General features: G+C 44.3%; 1 protein-coding gene across 2 annotated transcripts; it reads right to left on the bottom strand.

Moving 5' to 3' along the window:
- Positions 1-25,136, bottom strand: LOC121957031 (cytosolic phospholipase A2 gamma-like). Of its 2 annotated transcripts, XM_042505524.1 has the most exons (14): positions 24,816-25,136; positions 22,256-22,366; positions 20,079-20,221; positions 11,138-11,324; positions 10,935-11,025; positions 10,707-10,847; positions 7,004-7,069; positions 6,771-6,911; positions 5,389-5,535; positions 5,193-5,276; positions 2,969-3,123; positions 2,023-2,194; positions 532-700; positions 1-300 (listed from the first exon to the last, which is right to left on the bottom strand). In XM_042505524.1, the coding sequence occupies exons 1-14, from the start codon at positions 24,927-24,929 to the stop codon at positions 282-284; spliced, it is 1,740 nt and encodes a 579-aa protein (XP_042361458.1). In that variant the 5' UTR covers positions 24,930-25,136; the 3' UTR covers positions 1-281. The 2 variants fall into 2 exon arrangements, with proteins under 2 accessions (XP_042361458.1, XP_042361459.1); XM_042505525.1 differs by lacking the exons at positions 20,079-20,221; positions 22,256-22,366; positions 24,816-25,136 and adding an exon at positions 16,107-16,243.
- Between the last annotated feature and the right edge of the window lie 2,537 nt (positions 25,137-27,673).

Raw genomic sequence — 27,673 nt, forward strand, 5'->3', positions numbered from 1 at the left:
TTCTTCAAATAAATTGTTGCAATTTATTGCTGGAACATTATCTCCCTTCATTGGAACTAAGAGAGCTAAGCTAAGACATGAAAAAGTGGATATCTGTGTACTTTGGCTACATAGCGTACATAATGTACAGGTAAAAAGATACGATATGTTGTTACATTACATGATTGCATATTGGTTGTGTCATGCTGTGTTTTCTCTGCCACCTGAGGCTCAGAGCTTACACTCATGCACAGTAAAGTCTATATCTCATTTATAATCATGATGAAACAAGAATCAGAGATCTAGTTCAGCACAGATGACCTGGAGGGAGGAAGCAAAGAGAAGAGGAGGACATGTTAGATTTTTAATTATTTGGTTATTTAGCCATCAGCAATCCACCTCTCACTTTCTCAGCACACTCACATCGACACATATTTATTGAAGCCTTTTTTATAATCTTTTGTGTACACAGAGAGCCCACAGATGACATGCTGTACTGAGATGTGAGATTTTGATTTGACCTATATTGATGTTGCCCCCACTCATCCCTACCTCTTGTTGTGTCGGCGGAGAACAGCCTTGTTAATCTCCCTCAGCAGAGTTTCCTTGTTGTTCTTTATGTTGGCTTTCGCCACCTCCAACAGTGACTCAATCTTCTCCTGGCTGTAGGGACGCTGGAAGGTGGAGAAGTCATCCATCCTCACTTTGAATTCCTTTGCATCTATAGAAAACAGTCAAGACCTGTTAAGGCTCAATCATCTGTAACCCTTTTACTTGACATCTTGCAAATTGCACACAGATTATGATTTTGTTCCACTCTGGCATCTAAATCAGCAAAGTCTGCTACTATTCACATCATGATTTACTGTAAATTAATTGCTGTCAATCAGCTCCCGCGTTGCTTTTCTAGGCTTAAAGGAACGCCAGACTGCGAGGTCCCTTCAACATGATTTCAAACCTCTAAAGCTGTCAGTTAGTGTTGCAATTTAACCAAAACCTAAAAAAAAACCTTCCAAAGACTCCTCAATTGTAATATTTCAGGAGCGACTGCATTCAAACTCAGGCTGTGGTATATCCTGAACTGAGCTGGCACCATGTGAACACACATATTACTGTTAGCAGTAATATGTGTCTGTGGTTGATTATGACCACAGGACACACTAAGCATCCTTAACTGTGAGCATATCCATAACAGACATGTTTCAATCAAGCTATTTTCAAATAAGGGTTTCACGATTATGGGGGGGGGGGGGGGTCATAATGATCTTGCCCACTCTCACAACAACTTATCAAATACCACCACTTTGTCAGCGGACCTAAACGACTTAATATGATTAACTAGGTACCCTTCTGTGTCAGTTTTTGACATTTAGAGACAGTGTCTCCATTTACACTTGTTAGATGCATTGTGTATTTTCCAAATACGCTTTTGTTTTCACAGAACATGTAACATTTCTGCTTGTTAACCCTTTAAAACCTGGATCGACATCGCTTTTCTTAAGCTGCATTCAGACGCCATTCACAAGTATTTAAACCTTCGAACTGTTAGCAAATTGGTTTGATTTCTTTTAAAACATGGGGAAATGGTAATGGGCAACTTGGTAAGAAATTAGTAGATATCGAAAATTATTTTTTAAAAGTGTAGTGAAAATTTCCAGAGAACTATATTTATAATTATCATAATTATATATTTAAAAGTAAGTAACCTGCAATATCTTACTGTTAAGTGAACCATCAGTGTTCCTCAGTTTTTTCAAGCTACCACTGTTATGGTTGTGATAGTTACAAGACGTGGCCATGGGATACATTAAATGATTAGGTCAGCACTAGTAAACCGGCTTGCTGATCTTTCAAGATAGATGTCACTCAGGGATGAGTGGAAACATTTTAAGTACCTTATTGTTTTAGATAAACAATAGATATTGCTTTAGTTTTAGTTTGTTTGTTGCTGAAGTTGAATTACGAAAAATAGTCATGATCTGCCTCCAGAGCAGTTCTTCTGAGAAGAAAAGTCATGGAAAGATCTGCATGTGTGCAACAGACCTTTGCAGTTTTGTCTGTTGAAGAGCGGGAGGTAGATGATTGTGGGCTCATTCTCTTTTCCCTCAAACACGTAGCAGTCCTTTGGCCAGTCTCTGTCCTCCAGGATCTTGTCGTCTATCTCAGGGAAAGGCATCTTCATCTCAGCTGCATGGTCTCTGGCAAGAGTCAGAGTCTGTGAACGCAGAGAGTGAACATTGTATTCCAGTTTTCACAGCTTTCATTCCCTGGAAAGAAAGTCTGGGCAATAAATTACACTTGAGTTGAACATGTGCTGTAAACAGTTTATAACTTGGCAGACTTATAAATGATTTTGGAAGTAGTAAGCAAGTAAAGTAATAGTCTATGAATGGTCAGGGACCCTAAATCTGGGTGACTATCCACATTTAAATGAGAACTAGCTCATCCCAAATCATCACATGTTGCTGCTTTACAGTGGACTTTCGCATCTACTATTACACTCTAGGTATCCTGCGTCTGCTCTTCTCTTCTACGTTCTGGGATGCCACTACCATGATGTCAACACAAGCACATGGTGGGATGACACTGCATGTGGTTATGTTTAGGCAACAGCTCATGGCATCAATGCCGGGATGTCAATACACATGCCGGCACGTATGATTGGGATTAGGGGAAGGAGGGACATGGTAAGGTGAAAAAACCCATGAAATTCAGACAGGAAGTGAACGTCACACCCCATCAGTTTGTTGGACCCCTCCTACCCGCTCTATAGGGAACTTTTTGCTTAATTTACTACGTCATTACCTGCAGTGTTTTTTCCTGATGCCATTCTGTGGCCTTTCATGCATACAAGATTTATGCAATTTATTGACAGCAGTTAGTATCAACCCAGGGTTGAGACAGACTAAACACACACACACACACACACACACACACACACACACACACACACAAACACACACACACACAAACACCTATTTTACAGTACCTCAAACATGTTTCCAGCACTGTACTCTGGTGCAATGATTAGGTCGATGTCTCTCTTGTCTCCCAGAAATGGAGGGTAGCCTACATTTATCAGAAATCCAGCGTCCACCAGGTGGATTCTTTCATTAGAGCTCAGGCAAGATGGAACCGTAGAGTCTGCACAGCAACAGAAGGATTTTTTTCAATTCAACCAAACATCAGCATGTTTTAAATTATTGGTCTTTTTATTTATTAACACATTTACTTACTAATTGTATTGTATTGTGATTGCCAATGGCTGGGTGAAGGTGTATTTTTTATGTGTAACTGTGTCCATATTCCTCCTTCATTAGTCATCATGGATTGAAGAAAAGACTCTCAAATGATCAGATTGCTATTTACACATCCAGCAGATATGGAGTTACATAAGCACTTATTTTGGTGTCATATTTGTTTTTACCTAATGTGTGTGAAGTTTCAACTCTGTTTTTGGTCTCTGCCAACTCCTAAAAGTTTGCTTATCTGTGGGTTCATGACTACAATTTGTTGATTGTAGTTTATTGAAATCTTTTCAAAACCTTTTAAATACATGTAGTTATTTACCTGTTTTTTCTTGCACAGAGTCAGATGAGATTGATTGGCTTAGGGTTCTTTCTTAATCTTCTATTTAGTGGACCAATATATCTTGCTGTTTTGCTTTGCTTTGCTTTTTGCTTAGCAAAACAGCTAGCCTGGCTCTGTCCAGCTATAACAAAATCCTCTCACTAGCACCTCTCACTAAATGAGGCTTGCTTGCTGAATGCATATGAAATCCAGAGTTAGAACAATTCAATTAATTAATCGATCAATCAATTAAAAATAAATAAATACTAGTAATAATAATAAATAATTAAGTCAAGCACTCTAAACAGCAGATAAGAGGTAAATGAAAGGATAACAGCACAAAGTAAAACAAGAAAAGATATGTTAAAAATAATAAAATTAGATACAAACTAGTAACAATTAAAGGGACTATTAAAAGGCTATTGCCAGAAGACCTGAGGGTTCTAGACTAGACTAGGCTCATAAGATAAAAGCAAGTCTGACAGATAGCTAGGACCAAGACCATTAAGAGCTTTAAATATCAATTAATGGATCTTAAAATCAGTTTTTAAGCAACCTGGAAGCCAATGTAGATACTTTCAAACTGGTTCTTTCTTTCTGAGTTTGTAATTGAGAAATATTTTTCTGGGAAGACAAGAAAGTAGAGCATCACAGTAATCAATTCTGCTTGTAATAAAAGCATGCATTGGTGTCTCGGTGTTGGCTCGAGAAGGAAATGGTCTCACTCTGGTAATGTCTTTGTTTAAATAATATTTCTGATTCCAGGTTCAAAACTAAGATCCGAATCAAAGACAACTCTGAGCTTTTTTACATGTTGACAGGTTTTCAGTGATAATGTTTGTACTTTTAGTTTCAGTTTCTCTCTCAGCTTCAGGACCAATAATTAACTCATTGAGTGCCACTGACGTATATATACGTCATTCAAAAGCAAATGCTTGAGTGCCATTGACTTATATATACGTCAAAGTGTGTTTTCGGCGGCTGGTACAAGGAGGTGCTCTCATGCTCCCTGTGTGTAATTTTGGGGCTGCTGGGATTTGTCGTTGTAGTAAAAAAGACAGTAGATCAAAACATGAAGTGGAGTAGCTGGGATCAGAGAGAAGAGTGATCTGTACAAGGTGATTCGAAACTACAGCAACAACGCTACATCAATTCAATATCTGCATAAAATGCCCCCCAAAAAACGGAGAGGGTCAAGTGGCCAGTTTCACCAGTGAACGCTGGAAGAAACTCTAATGGCCCCCCTCCCCCATGCTCTTGACTGATTGTCTCTTCTCAACGCAGAGGTGCAGCGGCTCTACTCCGAGCTTTGCAAGTGTTGTCTGGATTATATCACGGAAATATACAATATCATGTTAATAAGTGAGCTTTGGAGGTGCTGGTAGATAGATTTTGTTACCTTTAGAGCCAGGCTAGCCATTTTCTGTTCCCTATTTAATCTATGCTAACAAGCTACTGGCTGTGGCTTCATATAACCCATACAAAGTAGATCCATAGATCTTCTTGTCCAACTTTCAACAGAGAAGCAAATAACCAAATTATCCAAAATATAAAATTATTTCTTTTTTAAAAACATGAGCAAAATAACATTTATTTTAACTTCATTTAATTGTGACAATTGCTGGAGATGTCTGTCATCTCACCTTGGTATTGGTGGAGAAAGTTTGCTGTTGTTCCCCACTCCCATTTCAATATCTTGGGAAGGACGTACTTAGTAAGCAGAGTGGCTGGGGAAAAACATGTCAAAAAGAAATATACAGATGTGTTTACATCTCAAAATAAAATGGGTCTGTGTGTCTACAACTTTGACCAGTGACTGTTTATCTGGAATACACTGACCATGTGTTTTCAGGGTAGCATTCTCCAAGCTGTGGCTCCAGGTCTCGACTGTATTCACCAGTCCCAGACTCCAGCCCTGAAAAAGACTTCTCGTCTCCTCCGTACTCCTTGACAAAAGCATTGCTGTCTTGTCCTGATTTACATACTCTAGAAAAGATAATAATAAGTAAGTAAGTAATAAGTCTGTGGCATTTTCAATCAGAGATTTGTTATTATCTGTGATTATTTCAACACAGGTACAAAAAAGTTGAAATGGTGAGAAAATGTAAAAACTTTGATGCCATTACTTTTTGGGTATCTGTAGCTGCAATCTTGCAAAGTAGCGTGCAGCTGAGTTTTATAGTAAATTCCCTGAGCCAACACGTTCTCAGTCCCGACTTATCAAATACAGCAGCCAGTCAGAGGCCTATTATGCTCTAGGTACCCACACAGCCATTCTGCGAGGTGACTCATGGATAGGGCCCTCCTGGACAACAGCCCCAAAGCACATAAAGAGGTGTTCTGATGGGCTGTGCATCCAACATAACATGCCAACGTGTGACCTGGCAGGGCAGATGCTATTATGTCTTCCAGTCTCCCTCACAGGGAGGAAGACAAAAGAGCATCTAAATGTCCAACATGGTCTAATCCCAAGTCGTCATGTTTCAGCTTTGCAGTGGACTACCACATCTACATATTACTCTTTTGGTATCCTTTTGTGTCTGCTCTTTAAGTTGCAGAATACCGCTACCATGATGTCAACATAAGCACACGGTGGGATGATGCTGCACATGGTTATGTTTTGGCAAAAACAGGACATGGGGACCAACATTTTCATGTCAACAAATGCACATGTTGGCACAGATGGTTAGGATTTGGGGAGGGAGGCACATGTTAAGGTGTAGAAAAAAAACCCCATCACATTCAGATGGGAAGCAAACACCGGACTCCTGAATGAAAGTGCAGGTTTTGTTCTCAATCCATGTTCTCAAGTGGTGTGGCAGTTGCCGTCCAGCCATCCTCAGGCTTATAATAACCTTGCACCTGGTTCTCTCCAGCTGTTCTCACCTGACGCTGTCCTGCGATGTTTCATGGGGATACAAAGGTGGCTTTTGTTGTTGCAATCTCACGTTATCTCACGTGGTATTTTACAAGTTTTTTTACAAGAATTAGAACAGGCTGAAATGTCTCCTCCAGCCCAAACCCCCTCCCTTCCACACTAAGCTAATCAGTGCTGTAGAGGGGTTTTATTGGAGTTGGCATAAAGTCCAGTGCGACCCATACTGACACTAAGGGGTGCATTGTGCTTTAGAATCAGACGGCCTCGACCAAGTTGCCATATTTGACACCTTGGGAATGAGAATGAGGAGTGTGAACAGGGTTATTGTCATCATCACCCCTACCTTCTAGCAATTTCTGTAGCTGGTCCAGCTCAGACAGAGCAACAGGATCATTAATGGTGCTTCTGGTCAGGTCTAAGAATTGATCTTGGATATTGTATACACGAAGGTACTCTTCAGCAGCAGCATCTCTGAATTCAGCCTCTGAAACAGAAACACACACACAGCAAGACATTTATGGCTGCAGCTTGTAAAAAACACATTTAGAGTGAATGGTAATGTCAAACTGTGATTACCTTTCAGCCAAGCAGGGATGTAGTTGATGATGGCCTGCTTATCAGCCAACGCACAACCTAGAATACCTACAAAAGTTCAACACATACACACAGTGTGACAAAGAGGATTAGCATGTATGCATGATTAGCAATTCTACAGTATCAATGAGAATTCTGTGACACAAAGACAAAATACACATACACTTTTTAGTGAGTAATTATGTGAGTAATACATAATTTTTTTTGCCATAGATTTGGTTCTCTTACAGTGTGTCACCGTCATTGTGTGTCTTGAAAAGCTTTCATTGGTGGCTCACATGACAGCTAGCAATTAAATGATAATGTAGCCAATACACATGAATGAGATTGTGGGGCCTCTGGTTGAGTAACTGGGCAGGATGAGGAGGATGTGAGACAGGCTGGTGGTCACAGTCAGATGACCAGTGGAGGTACAAAAAACAACAATTAGACTGAGGTGGCAGGCATAGGAGGGCTCAGGCTTGATATAACATATTAGTGACTGAGTGTTAAGTAGCAGCAGTGGCAGAAAGGGAAGAAAAGGAATGGTAAATGGACTGTACTTATATAGCGCTTTTCTAGTCTTTTGACCATTCAAAGCGCTTTTTCAAGACATGTCACATTCACACACACATTCAAACAGTGGTGGCTGAGGCTACCGTACAAGGTGACACCTACTAGGTAATAACCATTCATACACATGCACACTCCGATGACGCAACATCGGGAGCAATATGGTTTTCAGTATCTTGCCCAAGGATACTTTGAAATGTTGCCCAGAGGAGCCGAGGATCGAACCGCTGACCTGCCGATTAGAGGACAATCCACTGAGCCTCATTTCAAATAAATAGCCAACAGGAAATTAAAAATAACATGTTAATTACAGAATGTAACACAAAGAGGGTATTAACTCTTTGAAACCTGGAGTGACATCACTTTTCTTGTGCTGCTTTCAGACCCCTGGCAAAAATATTTAGACTTACGAACTGGTAAAATTATTTAAAAACATGGAGAAAAAGGCAATGAGCAACTTGACAAGAACTGTTTCACAAATTGCAATAAATTTGTAGATTTAAAGAATTATTTTTAAGAATCTAGGGAGAAAGTAAATTTATAATGATCAAAATTACATATTAAAAATTATTTAAGAAATTATTGTAATTTTTAAGCATTTTCTCTAGATCTTTTTTCTTTCTTTCTCTCTTTCTTTCTGTCTTTCTTACAAATTTTCAGGTCATTTGATTAATTTCTTGCTTATCCATGGGTCATTTCTTCTTTTGTTGGTCATTGCCTTCTTCCTGAATCAAGCCAATTTGCAAAGGTTTAAGGAGCTAAAATTAGCACGTTCACCCAGGTGTTGAGTTGCCATCAAACGATCTTCTTGAAAGTACATTGTTTGTTGAACCCATCCACACGTCCAGCAGCATGCCCTGCCCACAAAAAGGTGCTATTTGGTATCGAAAACTGGCTTGGCAAAAGCACTGTCAAAACAGCACTACTTTACGAGCTGCATCTACAGCTATATGGGAGAGATAAGTTGCCAAACAAAATGCTGAACACAGTCTGAGCATTTCAGAACAAAATAAGTGCCCTGTATACACCTGACAGAGAATTCATTCAACTCCCAAAAGTACTATCTCTCACTACAAACGACCCACCTCTGCAGCCACCTCTGAATCCAGACTCAGTGATGTGCATGAACACAATTTTCAACTTTACTGAAAAACCCTTTCATGTGGATGTATCCTCTCTCACTCCAACTATCAGACAAACAGCATTCTGGAAATTAAACTCAGCAGGTGTGGGACACTTTCGGACTTTGGAGTCGGAAAAGAATTTTCCCACTTTGAGATCACTTTTAAAAATAGTGATGTCCTTCTTTGTGAGCACATATGCATGAGTCAACAGTCTCAACCACAACCACTATTACGAGAAAATAGAGGAACTTATTCACCAAAGTATAGCATAGTAAGTAAATGCATATTGGATATATTAAGGGGCTCAAGCACCAAATGCCAGGGCCCAACAGTCCCTGGAACTGCAAGCGAAAGGGACCGATCTTTTTGTAGATATTTTTCCACTGCACACACATTTTTGAAGGGCAAGGTATGCTTGAAAACTTAAAAATACTGTCATACAGCCTTAGGTTATTGATTTAAGATCAAATCGATTAATATACAGAATATTTCTCTTTATTGGCCAGTTGCTGACAAAACTCCTGCCTTCGGATGCTTGGCAGACACAGGACTTCTGTATGGTGTGTTGTTCCCTTTGTGTGTGTGTGTGTGTGTGTGTGTGTTTGTGCATGTGGCCTTATTAGCCTATGCTATAAGCTGTACCCTGTATGAAATGATTGATTAGTCATGTTTTGTTTAACTGATTAATTAAACAGTCATGATGTATCACAGTTAATATTAAATTACGACATGGAAGAAACTCCCAAAGGTGGTATGTTTAAAGGAGGAAACAGCAAATCACTTGTAGAGAAGACAAAATGCCATAAAGTACATGACAAACTCTATTTACATGTGAACATAGATCTATGGATATATAAGAAAGAGAGAGCGAGTGAGTGAGTGAATATGTAAGAATCATCACCATTCTCATGGGGAAAATAGTGAAGAGATGATACCAAAAGATCCTTTTTAATGTTGATTATTGCTTATTTTGTTTTGAATATATTATATAAATAGAATGATAAATACGTAGATCTGGAGCCAAATTTTACAGATTAACTGGTGCAGATTTAATATTGTATCTAATCTCTTACTTTGAAACATGTTTCTAAGCATGTATTGGTAATGACTTTCCAATATACTTTAATCATTTCAAAATAAAAGCAAGCTATGAATTGGTTTCCAGGGTCCATGTCCACAAACATTCAGAGAATATTCTCAGAGCCTAGCCTAGTTTAGCCTAAAAAAATCTAGCAGGGAGTCTTTGAGTAGTGGTGATTCTAAGAGTAAATCTGAGCAAGGAAGGGAAAGAAACTTTGACCTCAGTAGAGAGTGTGGTTAACTCTGTTGCTCAATATGACACATTCTATGTACAGATGTGATTGGTTGTATTTTCTGTGAGCCTGGCTCACAAGATGACAGTGTAAAAAGTGTTGTTTTTGTGATGATAGTCATGTGCTGTAGCATTTTTCAGTTGCCAAATATCCTACAGTTGTGATAACTTTATTTCTGGCAGTTGAGATTCTCCAGACGTTACTGAGACCTGAGCTTTACTCAGTGTCAGTACTGTACAAAGACAGAAATACGGACCTCGAGGCCTTGGAGATCAGCGAGCAAACTACAAAGATACATGGTAAGTTCTGAAAATACAGTGTCTTGTGTAAGCTATTTTTGTTGAGTTTCTTCTCAGCAAAACGCCCTGAGAAATGGAAGTTGGTGTTTTATTGTGGAATGTAAACAACGGAGGGTGTGTAATGTGCTGTGACAGTCTGATAAATAATAAAGAGTGTGCATCTTGGTTCACTGCTGTTAGCCGCCCCTCCAAGCTAACATAAGCACAACCACAGCTGTGCTGCGGTGAATTTTTGTGAGTTTCAAAATGCTCCAAAAATAAACAAGCACCTGTATACGAGCGAGTAATGCAACGCAATTTTTTTCCCTCATTTGGTGTGAACGCACAGTAAGACAGTAAGAATCTTTTTGAATACAGGCCATGGTGTGTATTTCCATTCTGCTCTGTAAAACTGAACCTTGTAATTGGACTATGTCCATCTCTGGCATCTTCTCCAGCAGCTCTCCGTTCTTGAACTTGCTGCCAAGGAGAGACGTTTCAATGAAGACATCCAACTCTGTGAAACCAGCCTCATGAGGGCTCATCTCGAACCAATTCCCTAAGAGACAGTAAGTCTGTTAACACTTGCAAATAATTGCTCACTAAGCTGCTAATGTGACATATGTATATGCATGTGTGTACCTACCTGTGGAGCAGTCATTCTCCATGGCGCTGTAGATGGGGTAAGGGTTGGTAGCATTTCTGTACATCTCATCTGACAAATGTCGTAGGTCCATCTAATAAAAGGAAGGTTTCTCTGAAGGATTACACATACAGTGTTCAAAACAGAGGGTGCTGCATTCAAATGAGACATATTAGAAGTAAAAGTGTGTGTTCTTGCCCTGGTACCTGTTTCATGATCCCAGCAGAGGTCAAGACTCCCCAGACATCAGTGAGAGAGAAATATTCCTCCTTTGCCTTTTCATCCAGCCAGACTAAAGCATAGTCCAGATCGACCCCAGGACCTGACAGCCTGGACACTGCTGCGTCCACGTTGGTGCTCCACTGAGGGTCACTGTAGATGGAGGTCATGGACCTATCAGAGGGGAGAGTTATACATAGGTGGAGAAAAACATCATTGGAGCAACTGTATTGTTTCCTGTAAGTACTACAAGCTGTTTCAGCCAAATTTTAACAGGTTTTATCAAAACCTGGGGCTTTAACACAGAGAAGCAAAAATTTTTACTAATGGCTAGAAAACTAAAACTGTGACTTCTGAGATCTGTACCAAAAGATAGAAAACCTCATATGCAAGAGCACCGACATCTGCAATAATCCAAATTACTAATATGCCAGCCTAAGTAAGGATGGTAAATTTGTGAAAAAAAAAGTAAGTGAATAAAGGAAATGAAATAAAAATCAGAGCTGCAAGCAACAATGAACGGGCTCCCGTGCCTTTGTGCATGTCGGAGAAAACACTAAATATTCATAAAGTTGCTGTTAATAAATTACAGACCACACCATGTACTGTCATGTACATCAAATAGTAATTGTCTGAAGAGGCATACTTCCAGCTGCCAGTGGGTGGCACAGTCGATATGACACTTAATTGGCCTGTTAATGTCTTCAGGCCTGGAGCCTTACAAAACAAAAATTAAATTTCAGGAAGACTGGACAAGGTTACAAACTATTTTACAACAACTTCCTGTTTAGCACTAAACAATGCCATGGCAACATAATTCGATCTAAACTTACAATAGTCACAAGAAATATCATCAATGTGTTAAGGCCATGCTGACCAAGTTTCAGATGGAGCTGTTCCACCAGAGGAGTTTACTACGATATAAAATATGTAACTTTCTGCTGCCAGTGGCAACACAGAACACTGAAAACACAGATATAAATGTTAATGATACTAAGCATCTGGTCTGTGCATAACATGAAGACCGAGCTAAAACAGATTAGGAAGCAGCATGCAGGAAAACGTTTATGCGTTGCTAGGCAACAGCTGTCACGTCCAGCAGTTGCAGAACTATTTGTGTTGGCGGAGCTCAAAAAAACATTAATTAAACAAATAAATCAATCTGTTGTAGCCTGCCCCTCCCTGAGCTACCACCTTATCGTGGTGGAGGGGTTTGCGTGTCCCAGTGATCCTAGGAGCTCAGTTGTCGGGGGCTTCATGCCCCTGGTAGGGTCACCCATGGCAAACAGGTCCTAGGGGAGGGACCAGACAAAGTGTAGCTCACAAGACCCCTATGATGACATCAATCAATGGTTCGGAGTTCCCCTCGCCCGGACGCGGGTCACCGGGGCCCCCCCCCCTGGAGCCAGGCCTGGGGGTGGGGCTCGATGGCGAGCGCCTGGTGGCAGGGCCTTTACCCATGGGGCCCGGCCGGGCGCAGCCCGAAGAGGTGACATGGGACCTCCTTCCCGTGAGCTCACCACCCGTAGGAGGGGCCGTAGGGGTTGGGTGCAATGTGAGCTGGGCGGCAGCCGAAGGCGGGGACCTTGGCGGTCCGATCCTCGGCTGCAGAAGCTAGCTCTGGGGATGTGGAATGTCACCTCTCTGGTGGGGAAGGAGCCTGAGCTGGTGCGCGAGGTTGAGAAGTTCCGACTAGATATAGTCGGCCTCACCTCGACGCATGGCTTGGGCTCCGGAACCAGTCTTCTCGAGAGGGGATGGACTCTCTTCCACTCTGGAGTTGCCACTGGTGAGAGGCGCCGGGCAGGGGTGGCAATACTTATTGCCCCCCGGCTTGGTGCCTGTACGTTGGAGTTTACCCCGGTGAATGAGAGGGTAGCCTCCCTCCGCCTTCGGGTTGGGGGACGGATCCTGACTGTTGTTTGTACCTATGGTCCAAACAGCAGTTCAGAGTATCCACCCTTTTTGGAGTCCTTAGAGGGGGTGCTGGAGAGTGCTCCTTCTGGGGACTCCCTCGTTCTGCTGGGGACTTCAACGCTCACGTTGGCAATGACAGTGAGACCTGGAGGGGCGTGATCGGGAGGAATGGCCCCCCCGATCTGAACCCGAGTGGTGTTTTGTTATTGGACTTCTGTGCTCGCCACAGATTGCCCATAACGAACACCATGTTCAAGCATAAGGGTGTCCATATGCGCACTTGGCATCAGGACACCCTAGGCCGCAGTTCAATGATCGACTTTGTAGTCGTATCGTTGGACTTGCGGCCGTATGTCTTGGACACTCGGGTGAAGAGAGGGGCGAGCTGTCAACCGATCACCACCTGGTGAGTTGGCTCCGATGGTGGGGGGGAGGACGCGGTCAGACCTGGCAGACCCAAACGCATAGTGAGGTTCTGCTGGGAACGTCTGGCAGAGTCTCCCGTCAGAAGGAGCTTCAACTCCCACCTCCGGAAGAGCTTCGACCATGTCCCGGGGGAGGCTGGGGACATTGAGTCCGAGTGGGCCGTGTTCCGTGCCTCCATTGCTGAGGCGGCCGACCGGTGCTGTGGCCGTAAGGTGGTTGGTGCCTGTCGGGGCGGCAACACCCGAACCCGCTGGGGACACGGCGGTAAGGGGTGCCGTCAAGCTGAAGAAGGAGTCCTATTGGGCCTTCTTGGCCTGTGGGACTCCGGAGGCAGCAGACAGGTACCGACAGGCCAAGCGGAGTGCGGCGGTCGCTGAGGCGAAAACCCGGGCATGGGAGGAGTTCGGTGAGGCCATGGAAACTGACTTCCGGACGGCTTCGAAGAGGTTCTGGACCACCATCCGGCGTCTCAGGAGGGGGAAACAGTACTCCGTCAACACTGTGTATGTTCGCGACAGGGCGCTGCTGACCTCGACTCAGGATGTTGTGGATCGGTGGAAGGAATACTTCGAAGACCTCCTCAATCCCACCAACACGCCTTCCGTTGGGGAAGCAGGGCCTGGGGACCCGGGGGTGGGCTCCTCTATCTCTGGGGCTGAGGTTACCGAGGTGGTCAAAAAGCTCCTCAGTGGCAGGGCTCCAGGGGTGGACGAGGTCCGCCCGGAGTTCCTCAAGGCCCTGGATGTTGTGGGGCTGTCGTGGCTGACACAACTCTGCAACATTGCATGGACATCGGGGGCAGTGCCCTTGGACTGGCAGACTGGGGTGGTGGTCCCTCTTTTCAAGACGGGGGACCGGAGGGTGTGTTCCAACTACAGGGGGATCACACTCCTCAGCCTCCCTGGTAAGGTCTATTCGGGGGTACTGGAGAGGAGGGTCCGCCGGACAGTCGAACCCCGGATTCAGGAGGAGCAATGCGGTTTTCGCCCCGGTCGTGGAACTGTGGACCAGCTCTGGACCCTTGGCAGGATCCTTGAGGGTGCTTGGGAGTTTGCCCAACCAGTCCACATGTGCTTTGTGGACTTGGAGAAGGCATTCGACCATGTCCCTCGGGGGTCCTGTGGGGGGTTCTCCGGGAATATGGGGTTTCGGACTCCCTGATACGGGCTGTCCGTTCCCTGTATGACCGGTGCCGGAGCTTGGTCCGCATTGCCGGCAGTAAGTCGAACTCGTTTCCGGTGAGGGTTGGACTCCGCCAGGGCTGCCCTTTGTCAACGATTCAGTTCATAACTTTTATGGACAGAATTTCTAGGCGCAGCCAGGGTGTTGAGGGGGTCCGGTTTGGTGACCTCAGGATTAGGTCTCTGCTCTTTGCAGATGATGTGGTCCTGTTGGCTTCATCGGGCCGCGACCTTCAGCTCTTACTGGATTGGTTCGCAGCCGAGTGTGAAGCGGCTGGAATGAAAATCAGCACCTCCAAATCCGAGACCATGGTTCTCAGCCGGAAAAGGGTGGCGTGCCCCCTCCGGATCGGGGATGAAGTCCTGCCCCAAGTGGAGGAGTTTAAGTACCTCGGGGTCTTGTTAACGAGTGAGGGAAGGATGGAACGGGAGATCGACAGGCGGATCGGTGCGGCGTCTGCAGTAATGCGGACGCTGCACCGGTCTGTCGTGGTGAAGAGGGAGCTGAGCCGAAAGGCAAAGCTCTCGATTTACCAGTCGATCTTCGTTCCTACCCTCACCTATGGTCATGAGCTTTGGGTAGTGACCGAAAGAACAAGATCGCGGGTACAAGCGGCCGAAATGAGTTTCCTCTGTAGGGTGGCTGGGCTCTCCCTTAGAGATAGGGTGAGAAGCTCGGTCATCCGGGAGGAGCTCGGAGTAGAGCAGCTGCTCCTCCGCATTGAGAAGAGCCAGATGAGGTGGCTCGGGCATCTAATCAGGATGCCTTCAGGACGCCTCCCTGGTGAGGTGTTCAGGGCACGTCCCACCGGTAGGAGGCCCCGGGGAAGACCCAGGACACGCTGGAGAGACTACGTCTCAGCTGGCCTGGGAACGCCTCGGGGTCCCCCGGGAAGAGCTGGATGAAGTGGCTGGGGAGAGGGAAGTCTGGGTTTCCCTGCTTAGGCTGCTGCCCCCGCGACCCGACCCCGGACAAGCAGAAGAAAATGGATGGATGGATTGTAGCTTGCTACTATTAACAAATAAAAGACTAGACTAAATTATCTTCAGCACTCTTCCTGTGGCCTCATGCCTACGACCGAATCACAGCTGTGATGATATACGAGCACATCACTCCCTCTCGTGTGATATTGCTTAAATACAATTTAAAGCACTTTTCCTTAGTCATTTTTGTGGTTTCACTATCTTTTTTTCTCTTCTGTTTTTTTCTTTTCTTTTCTTTTAAACTAATTGTCAGATGTTTTTTGTACTTCTTACTCATTTCCTGCCAAGTTTTGGGCTTTTTCTTCTTTTGTTGCTCATTGCCCTCTACCCATGTTTTCCCATGTTTTTTTCCACATGTTTAGCATTTAGCTAACACGCAGTTGTGTCAAGCAGCTGTGTCTCATGCATACAGAATGTTGTGTTTATGTGTGTTAATGGTTTTTGTTACCAGGTTGACCCAGAGACTCCTCCCAGGTAGAGCAGTGTGTCCAACAGATCTTCCTTTTTCATTTGATAGAGGGAACCCATCAGACCCACAGCAGCCCGCTGGCCCCCACCTGATCCCAACAGAGCCATGTGGGGGACCGAGTCCTTGTTTGAAACAAGATGAATAGACAATTAATTTGATAGTTTATAGAATAATTGCGTAAAACAGTCAGCTGTAAGAGAATGTCATTATTTTGGACTTTTGTGCACTTTTGGAACTCTTTTCATGACAAGCAGCCAATAAGGTATTTTGCTCCACTCTGTTTATATTTGTGCTTACCATCATTTTTGTAGTTTTATTTTCACTTCTTATGTTGCACTGTGTGCAGTGTTTTGATGTATGTTTAGCTGATTGGCGATGAGCCGCAGCTGTGAGAGAGGAGGCTGCAGCGGTGGGCGTGGCATGTCAGGAGAGCAGGTCAGGAGAAGGTGAGTGGAAAAATACTGGCGGTGAGGAGGAGGGGGAGGAAGCAGGAACCATGACACACCACCCGTAGGAGGGGCCGTAGGGGTCGGGTGCAGTGTGAGCTGGGCGGCAGCCGAAGGCGGGGACCTTGGCGGTCCGATCCTCGGCTGCAGAAGCTAGCTCTGGGGACGTGGAATGTCACCTCTCTGGTGGGGAAGGAGCCTGAGCTGGTGCGCGAGGTTGAGAAGTTCCGACTAGATATAGTCGGCCTCACCTCGACGCATGGCTTGGGCTCCGGAACCAGTCTTCTCGAGAGGGGATGGACTCTCTTCCACTCTGGAGTTGCCACTGGTGAGAGGCGCCGGGCAGGGGTGGCAATACTTATTGCCCCCCGGCTCGGTGCCTGTACGTTGGAGTTTACGCCGGTGAATGAGAGGGTAGCCTCCCTCTGCCTTTGGGTTGGGGGACGGATCCTGACTGTTGTTTGTGCCTATGGTCCAAACAGCAGTTCAGAGTATCCACCCTTTTTGGAGTCCTTAGAGGGGGTGCTGGAGAGTGCTCCTTCTGGGGACTCCCTCGTTCTGCTGGGGGACTTCAACGCTCACGTTGGCAATGACAGTGAGACCTGGAGGGGTGTGATCGGGAGGAATGGCCCCCCCGATCTGAACCCGAGTGGTGTTTTGTTATTGGACTTCTGTGCTCGCCACAGATTGCCCATAACGAACACCATGTTCAAGCATAAGGGTGTCCATATGCGCACTTGGCATCAGGACACCCTAGGCCGCAGTTCAATGATCGACTTTGTAGTCGTATCGTTGGACTTGCGGCCGTATGTCTTGGACACTCGGGTGAAGAGAGGGGCGGAGCTGTCAACCGATCACCACCTGGTGGTGAGTTGGCTCCGATGGTGGGGGAGGACGCCGGTCAGACCTGGCAGACCCAAACGCATAGTGAGGTTCTGCTGGGAACGTCTGGCAGAGTATCCCGTCAGAAGGAGCTTCAACTCCCACCTCCGGAAGAGCTTCGACCATGTCCCGGGGGAGGCTGGGGACATTGAGTCCGAGTGGGCCGTGTTCCGTGCCTCCATTGCTGAGGCGGCCGACCGGTGCTGTGGCCGTAAGGTGGTTGGTGCCTGTCGGGGCGGCAACACCCGAACCCGCTGGTGGACACCGGCGGTAAGGGGTGCCGTCAAGCTGAAGAAGGAGTCCTATTGGGCCTTCTTGGCCTGTGGGACTCCGGAGGCAGCAGACAGGTACCGACAGGCCAAGCGGAGTGCGGCGGTCGCTGAGGCGAAAACCCGGGCATGGGAGGAGTTCGTTGAGGCCATGGAAAATGACTTCCGGACGGCTTCGAAGAGGTTCTGGACCACTATCCGGCGTCTCAGGAGGGGGAAACAGTACTCCGTCAACACTGTGTATGTTCGCGACAGGGCGCTGCTGACCTCGACTCAGGATGTTGTGGATCGGTGGAAGGAATACTTCGAAGACCTCCTCAATCCCACCAACACGCCTTCCGTTGGGGAAGCAGGGCCTGGGGACCCGGGGGTGGGCTCCTCTATCTCTGGGGCTGAGGTTACCGAGGTGGTCAAAAAGCTCCTCGGTGGCAGGGCCCCGGGGGTGGACGAGTTCCGCCCGGAGTTCCTCAAGGCCCTGGATGTTGTGGGGCTGTCGCGGCTGACACGACTCTGCAACATTGCGTGGACATCGGGGACAGTGCCCTTGGACTGGCAGACTGGGGTGGTGGTCCCTCTTTTCAAGACGGGGGACCGGAGGGTGTGTTCCAACTACAGAGGGATCACACTCCTCAGCCTCCCTGGTAAGGTCTATTCGGGGGTACTAGAGAGGAGGGTCCGCCGGACAGTCGAACCCCGGATTCAGGAGGAGCAATGCGGTTTTCGCCCCGGTCGTGGAACTTTGGACCAGCTCTGGACCCTTGGCAGGATCCTTGAGGGTGCTTGGGAGTTTGCCCAACCAGTCCACATGTGCTTTGTGGACTTGGAGAAGGCATTCGACCGTGTCCCTCGGGGAATCCTGTGGGGGGTTCTCCGGGAATATGGGGTTTCGGACTCCCTGATACGGGCTGTCCGTTCCCTGTATGACCGGTGCCGGAGCTTGGTCCGCATTGCCGGCAGTAAGTCGAACTCGTTTCCGGTGAGGGTTGGACTCCGCCAGGGCTGCCCTTTGTCACCGATTCTGTTCATAACTTTTATGGACAGAATTTCTAGGCGCAGCCAGGGTGTTGAGGGGGTCCGGTTTGGTGACCTCAGGATTAGGTCTCTGCTCTTTGCAGATGATGTGGTCCTGTTGGCTTCATCGGGCCGCGACCTTCAGCTCTCACTGGATCGGTTCACAGCCGAGTGTTAAGCGGCTGGAATGAAAATCAGTACCTCCAAATCCGAGACCATGGTTCTCAGCCGGAAAAGGGTGGCGTGCCCCCTCCGGATCGGGGATGAAGTCCTGCCCCAAGTGGAGGAGTTTAAGTACCTCGAGGTCTTGTTAACGAGTGAGGGAAGGATGGAACGGGAGATCGACAGGCGGATCGGTGCGGCGTCTGCAGTAATGCGGGCGCTGCACCGGTCTGTCGTGGTGAAGAGGGAGCTGAGCCGAAAGGCAAAGCTCTTGATTTACCAGTCGATCTTCGTTCCTACCCTCACCTATGGTCATGAGCTTTGGGTAGTGACTGAAAGAACAAGATCGCGGGTACAAGCGGCCGAAATGAGTTTCCTCTGTAGGGTGGCTGGGCTCTCCCTTAGAGATAGGGTGAGAAGCTCGGTCATCCGGGAGGAGCTCGGAGTAGAGCAGCTGCTCCTCCGCATTGAGAAGAGCCAGATGAGGTGGCTCGGGCATCTAATCAGGATGCCTTCAGGACGCCTCCCTGGTGAGGTGTTCAGGGCACGTCCCACCGGTAGGAGGCCCCAGGGAAGACCCAGGACACGCTGGAGAGACTACGTCTCTCAGCTGGCCTGGGAACGCCTCGGGGTCCCCCGGGAAGAGCTGGATGAAGTGGCTGGGGAGAGGGAAGTCTGGGTTTCCCTGCTTAGGCTGCTGCCCCCGCGACCCGACCCCGGACAAGCAGAAGAAAATGGATGGATGGATTGTAGCTTGCTACTATTAACAAATAAAAGACTAGACTAAATTATCTTCAGCACTCTTCCTGTGGCCTCATGCCTACGACCGAATCACAGCTGTGATGATATACGAGCACATCACTCCCTCTCGTGTGATATTGCTTAAATACAATTTAAAGCACTTTTCCTTAGTCATTTTTGTGGTTTCACTATCTTTTTTTCTCTTCTGTTTCTTTTCTTTTCTTTTCTTTTAAACTAATTGTCAGATGTTTTTTGTACTTCTTACTCATTTCCTGCCAAGTTTTGGGCTTTTTCTTCTTTTGTTGCTCATTGCCCTCTACCCATGTTTTCCCATGTTTTTTTCCACATGTTTAGCATTTAGCTAACACGCAGTTGTGTCAAGCAGCTGTGTCTCATGCATACAGAATGTTGTGTTTATGTGTGTTAATGGTTTTTGTTACCAGGTTGACCCAGAGACTCCTCCCAGGTAGAGCAGTGTGTCCAACAGATCTTCCTTTTTCATTTGATAGAGGGAACCCATCAGACCCACAGCAGCCCGCTGGCCCCCACCTGATCCCAACAGAGCCATGTGGGGGACCGAGTCCTTGTTTGAAACAAGATGAATAGACAATTAATTTGATAGTTTATAGAATAATTGCGTAAAACAGTCAGCTGTAAGAGAATGTCATTATTTTGGACTTTTGTGCACTTTTGGAACTCTTTTCATGACAAGCAGCCAATAAGGTATTTTGCTCCACTCTGTTTATATTTGTGCTTACCATCATTTTTGTAGTTTTATTTTCACTTCTTATGTTGCACTGTGTGCAGTGTTTTGATGTATGTTTAGTTATGTCTATTTACAAATTAGTTTTTTTACAGTGTGACAGGATGGCGTTATGCGGAGGACAGAAATGCCCAATAAACACCCGTGAGAGAATGACCTATGTCTGTGTTGTTGTGAAAGGAGCTGCAATAGGAATTCTTCTGTATCTGTCCTTTATGTCCCAGGATGCCACTACCATTATGTCAACAAATTCACATGGTGGGATGTTGCTGAACGTGGTTATGTTTAGGCAACAAAGGCACATGGCAACCAATGCCATGACGTCAACAAATGCACACACTGGCACAGGGGGTTAGGATTAGGAGAAAGAGGCCCATGGTGAGGTGTAGAAAAAATATCACATTGAAACAGGAGTTTAACTAGTGCTCCCAGAATATTAATACATTTGTGTGACTCATTTTCTCTCTCTCTCTCTCTCTCTATGAATGATACACCTGTCGGTAGATGAATTAGAACAGGAGAAGTGCTTATTAACTTGGATTTTAAAAAAATTACCACCAAATTTTGAGAAAAATAAATCTTTTGATTGTCTTACACCCTTAATGTAAACCTGAAAAAAATAAAGCAAAAACAAAAGTGTTGCATTTGAATGTTTTGTTTAGTTTATAGGCTGTGTCAATGAATGAGGGTTTTAAAGGCCAACTATAACACCTCAAATCCTGCCAATGGCCTTTTTTGTTGTTCTATCTTCTTTTTGTCTTGGCATCTCATCACTATCCAAAACAAAAATATAAGCATTATCAATAGTTGTACCTGCTACCTGATGAATTTAAAGTCCAGTTTATGTCCAGTTTTTAGCTCTGTTTTGGTCTCCATCAACTCCTGAGAAACATTTATCGCACTTTAGCCGTTACACACTCCTCTGTGTCCACAAGCTAGCTTTGTGTGTCTGCTGTTTGGTGCTGAGCAGGTAGTGTACACTAATTTTATGAGAGCTTTATCACTAAAAAACTCAAAAATATGGACAATTGACGATTATCACATACTGCACTTTATCAAGCTGCTGCACTTTTTAATGCTGCTGTTGCCTCCTGTTGCTCAGTTATTGCCATTATTCTAATGCATTTTATTGGTTTTATATTGCCTTTTTATAGGTATCTATTTATTTATTTATTTATTAAACATGGAATTGAGTACTTGATTTTCATGGTCAGAATAATAATAAAGTATCCTTGAACCCTTGATAACCGCTGCATGTTTGATCATATTTTAAGTAAGCAACATTTTACCACTTTAATTTTAGTATATGTAGATTTATACAGCAGCCATAGCAAAACCATCATTTTGGCAAAGTAACAGAACAATAACAGAATAAGGCTTGAAAAAAATGTAAATGTATTGGGTAATCCCAACAGATTAATCTAGGCATGCTCAAATATCTTTTTTGATTGTATGATAACATCCCATATTATATAGCAAACATATCTTATGACATATAGTTTCAGTCTTTTAGTTGCAAGCCACAGTATCTGCTACCTACATCAATGCAGCCTCAACAGTACAGATTATTATTTAGGTTACTGTCAAAGAGTCAAATCACATGACATAAGGATGTGCTGAGATCTACTATGTTACCATGAGTTTGTGCGATGGTCATAGTCATTATGCAGGTATATTTATGCAGATATTAGTGTTCTGTGAAGAGAGGTTATCATGTAATATTCATGTGTAGGACATTTGTGCAGACTTGAAACTTTCCAAATCTTTTTTTTTTTTTTTTACAGGAAAAAAACAAAGAGAGACAGACTAAATTATATAGTCTTTCCTAAAGTGAAATAAGTTTTTTTTTCTTACTGCAGAACAGTTGATTCCCAGCCTGTTGAGTGACTCCAGGACTACTTGTTTTCTCTCGTCAACATACTCCTGCTCACCAGCACACAAAGACTGGGACTGACGGATGGGTTTCTGAAATGAACAAATAAAGCTAACTGAGTTAGACAGAACAAGGAATAATACAAATAAATAATAAAACAGTGGTCCACATAGTCAAGATAAAACAATTCAGCATAATAACATTAAAGCTTCTTAACTATTATAAAAGCGAGTTTGACAACAGCTCATTTTGTGGACAGCATTTCTCCAGACTGTGTGGGTGTGGCAGAGCATGTTTTGATTGACACCTCCTTGGATTCCACCTTTGTCAACGGTCTCTCTCCTCCACAATGACAGCCATGAGCAAAGAAGACTCTGCAGCTCTATCCGTTCCAGCCTCTGACTGTGGCTGCGTTCCTAAATCCAATGGTCTAACCCAATGGTATATTCTATCAGTGCTCTGCATTTACGCACAGTCCAGTTTGTTTGGGCCAGAGTGTGGTCTGGCACTCAGAGTGAGTGTTTCCAAATGTACCGTCATTCTCAAAATAATGCATTTCACTGAATGGTGAGTTTATAAAATGCTTTGTTCCCTATATTAATGTAGCATACAGTAAGCATAATGAAGCACCTGCGAGCTGAGATGCACCTATTTGTTGTCAAAACTATGAATGCAGTGATTAATGAAGGCACTGTAAGATTAGCTATCACTAGTACCATATTATTGATTTGTTCATATTATTTTATTGCTTTACCATTTGCAACCTACTCACTGGTGTCCATCTATGTAATGTTGGTAAAAGCCAGGAAACATACACACTGTGTGCTGCACATATAACATTACATTAGTTGAAGACTTCGAGAATGACATTGCCACATCTGGCAACATAAAATCTACCACAATGAAAGGAGTTTTGAGGGATTCCCAGTAGGCGTTTATTAGTATCAAGTGACACCTGACTTTAAATTGGCTTTGTCCATATTACGTAATATGGATCGGGGATAACCAAACCCAGATCAACCCAGCTTCAGAAAACAGTAAAAAATAAAAAAATAAAAAAAAACAATAAAAAAAACCACTGAAATAGTAATATTTCAGTTTTTGATCGAGGCTAATGTCTATCATTTTTCATGTTTTTATTATGCATGTAAGAGCCTAAATTACATATTGAGAACGTTTTGGTGATCTGGGTTCCTAGAAGCGTTAAACAAAATTCATGAGAGAATTTAGTAGAATAATATGCCAGTAAAGAATATACATAAAATAAGCACACAAAAAAGAGCAATAGAAAAAATACTTACTATTTATGTTTTTTAAGAAACCAATAATAATAATAATAATGATAATACAATATTCATTTCATCCCAAAGTTGAGTCTTACTCAAAAATTTAAGTGCTGTACACTATCATACTGTATATACTGTATTCATGAAAAAAATGCCTTTATGTATACCTGTACTGCTGCAAAATAATATCCCATAAGGCCTTTAAAGCCTCTGGGAACCCAAATCACAGACAACTTATGCACTATATGTAATTTAGGGTCTTACATGCATAATAAAAAGCATCAGAAATGATCATCCTGTCACAGGTGCAGCAGTATTCTCATGAGATAGACAAAGAGAGGGGTTGAGTGGATCAACACGCTGTGCACAGCTGTACAATGAATTTAGTCAAATTTGCAGTAAAGTGGGAGTGATTGGACAAAATTGCAAGGTCGTTAGACTTCATGGCATTTGGCTGTTACAAACTGTTACAATCACAACATCCCAAATTCCTAGAGGGACTGTTAAAAGGTGAATCATGTTTTCATGTATAATGTATTATACAGAGTGGATTATTGCCACATTCTCAGCAGATGCCGCTCAGCTGCATATATAAAGTGGATGTGAGAGGTGGCTTTTGGTTTGGGGAACAGCAAAAGTACTGTCAAGGCAGCAGTATTTGATGACTTCAGAATGAGAACAGAATGATATGTCTCACTTTGTGCCATCTCTACTCTCTTGTCCTGACCATTGCATTACACCTCATCTCATCTGCTCGTTGCTAATGAGCTATAAGCAGGTGACTGATCTCATCTCGGTCCTTCTTGGGGAACACAGTGAGTCCAAGTCACAAGTGACATGAGTCTACTGTGGTCAGAGATATCACAAAGCCAGTGGCAGTTGCGGGATCTTGAATCAGATGATCCAAAACTTTACAGTTAAGTCTTACAGTTAACCCTCTGTCTGTTACATCTGACCTGGCCCATAGGCTCAGTTGTAATTTGTTACTTCTGCCAAATTCAGTGTAATTGCACAAGGATGTAAGTCCTAGAAGGAACCTTCATATTTTCATTCGTTTCAGTAATGTGCATGTTGCTGCTATAAAAACATGAAGCATTACAACAAAACCAAAATGTGTTTCCTCCACACACAGACTCACATGGTATCAGGGTAGGGGTAGCTGAAATATGGCATTATCTCCTGATAAAGGAGATAGCTGATTATGCCCATCATGCTATTAATACACAACATCAATCCGTCTGCCTGCATCTCTCACCTCAACAGCAGTTGCATTCCCCTCGATGTTGTCCACTGCTTTTACCAGAGCCACTGAAGTCACAAGCCAGAGGAAAATCACAGAGGCTGCACAGCTTGTATTTCCAGTCAGCATGTTGGGGCATGTGGAAACAATGCTTGATGTTAAATAAAATGCTAGAAGTAAACCCTGCTTTCTTAAGACTTCTCTATAGTTACAGTTAACGTTACAGTTCTCTGATCAGATGTTGCTGGTGTTAAAGTTACGCCTTTTTTCATGGAGCTACTCAGGCTTTCGTCAAATGTGGGCAGACACCGGCAGGCACAGACACCATTGGGCCTGAGTAAATCCAGAAACAAATTACACAAGCAGCCAGAGATTTCTGACGCACACACAAATGCTTACATAAGCTTATAGATTTCTTCCATGTGTTGGCCTCTGATGGAGGCATTTCCCATTACCAGATGTTAGAATCGACCCAAGCTGAAAAACAAGGACACACACACAAATTCTCTTCTATTTCTTCTCACAGTGCTGTTATCTCTAAAGGATGATAAAGGGTTCTGATAGCCTTGTTCCGGGTTTTGTAGCCCACTGTAGTCTCACTGACTACAGCGGGTTATTTGAAGAGTCTTTGAAATCAGCAGGCAAACAATCAATGGAGAGTCTCCAAGCAGATTGGATTCCTTCTCACAATACTGTCTGGCTTTGCTGGACAGATTGAGCTTAACCCTAGAACACTAACTAATAGCAACACCATCACTAATGTCGGGTATATTTTACTCGATATAATGTACCCAATGAAAAATACTGTCATGGTTCCTGCATTCTCCTCCTCCCCCTCCCTGCCAGTAACTTTCCACTCACCTTCCTCTGACCTGCTCTACCTGCAAGCCCCTCCCACTGCTGCAGCCTGCTCTCCCCACAGCTGCAGCTCATCAGCAATCAACCCGGTATTTAAGACACTCCAGCCCACACACTCATTGCCAGATCGTCCTCTGCAGCATGCATGTCTTTCCAGCACTTTCCAAACAGATCATCCGTTGCCGACTCTGCCTGTCCCCGACCTGCTCTCCTCGCCTGACTCCTCGTGAACCTACCTGCCTTCTGTCCCCGACCACATGCTCAGTTTCGGCATTCCGGAAATCTGACGGATTCCCTGGTAAAGACCTCTCTGCTCTGCTCCGACGATTCTCCTGCCTGATCCCTGCTGGTACTGTTGTTTCCGTGGATGGACTTCCCGGTAACCGAACCCCTGCCTGCCCTCGACCATCTCTCCGCTCGATCCCCGACAACGCTCTCACACGTGTTGTCGGCTCACGGAGCTACGGGGTTTCCTCATCACCAGCAGAATGACCAGAATGCAGCAGCACATCTGGTCTTCAACCAGCCCAAAAGAGCACATGTCACCCTGCTGCTAATTTCTCTTCACTGGCTTCCAGTGGCAGCCAGAATCAAATTCAAAGCACTTCTCTTGGCTTACAAAACAATCACAAGAACTGCTCCAGCCTACCTGGAATCCCTGATGCAGGTCTACTCTCTTACTCGCCCACTACTCTCTGCATGCGAAAGATGCCTGGTGCTTCCAGCCCAGCACGGCTCTAAATCTCTAGCCAGACTCTTCTCTTCTGTTGTTCCCAAATGGTGGAACAAACTTCCAAATTCTGTGCGTTCTGCTGAGTCCCTTTCTACTTTTAAGAGACAATTGAAAACTCAATTGTTCTGAGAACACCTAGGCAATTAACCTGACTCTTCTCCTCTTTGCCCTTTGGGGTAGAGTAAGTCTGATGGTCCAAAACCCAGCACCTAATGATTATCTAGCACTGACAAAGTTGTGTGATGTTTTATGTTGATTGTCATCGTAAGTAGTTATACTGAGATTGATGAATCTCACATGCTGAGATCGCTACTGGTTATTACTGTGGTTTCCAATGGGGGGGGGGCTGTGCGGCACTTCTTCTGCCACGAGACGGCAATACCTGTGACCAATCACACCTGAAGCACTTTTTGCACTTACTAAGGGTTTTTTCCTTAAGTCTAAATTCTTGCTTGTGTTGTATGTCGCTTTGGATAAAAGCGTCTGCTAAATGAAATTGTAGAATTGTAGAAAAATGTTTTGATTATATAAAATCCCCTGGAAAATACCACTAAGTGACATTTATTCATAACTATTACACTAAATAAAGATTACATGCAAATTCCAGGACCACTCTAACCACACTGCATGCCTTACATACAGTCAGTACAGGCAGGGTAGTAGTGGTGACAGTGGCGGTTCTAGACCAATTTCACTGAGGGGGCCTGGCTGGGGCCAGGGGTTTTGATAGAGGGGCACATTAAACCCGCGGCAAAAAAGACAAAGATTCGAAATCTTATTTGACTTTTTATTTTCATAAAACTTGTTAGACCATTGCAGTCATAACGTTACAGTGACAATGAAAAACAGTATAATAGTCACAGTAGTACTGAATTAAGTGCTGCTAAGAGATTCATATAGGTGCAGGTCTTGTGGGACAGTCTTAAGCTGCCCTACTATTACAGCAACTGTATTCTGCGGTTTTGGTGATTTCTGGCAAACCGATCAACAAATGAGTCAAGATTCAGTGCTTTTGCCTTTTCTTCTTTACATTTGCTGATGTCTGTGGAGAAAGATAAACCGAATATATGTAAACATAAGTTCTGCATGAACACAACATATAGACTAAACTGCTACACTTACTGCTTAGGCACTCAGACACACACAATTGTCTAAACTGTATTTATTTATTAATGCTATTTATTAATTGTATTAATTAATTAATTAAATGTTTATTGCATTCAGTAAATATAAATTAATATATTCTAAAGCCTGACCAGGGACTAAAATTGCAAATACACTG

This window comes from Plectropomus leopardus, chromosome 17, assembly GCF_008729295.1.
Source record: "Plectropomus leopardus isolate mb chromosome 17, YSFRI_Pleo_2.0, whole genome shotgun sequence".
NCBI classification, from domain to species: Eukaryota; Metazoa; Chordata; class Actinopteri; order Perciformes; family Serranidae; genus Plectropomus; species Plectropomus leopardus.

Coding starts and splice junctions, on each gene's coding strand:
- LOC121957031 (XM_042505524.1), bottom strand. CDS start 24,929: ATGCTGACTGGAAATACAAGCTGTGCAGCCTCTGTGATTTTCCTCTGG. Junction 22,367..24,815: donor GGAATGCAACTGCTGTTGAG/GTGAGAGATGCA, acceptor TGTTCATTTCAG/AAACCCATCCGTCAGTCCCA. Junction 701..2,022: donor CAACAGACAAAACTGCAAAG/GTCTGTTGCACA, acceptor TGTTTTCTATAG/ATGCAAAGGAATTCAAAGTG.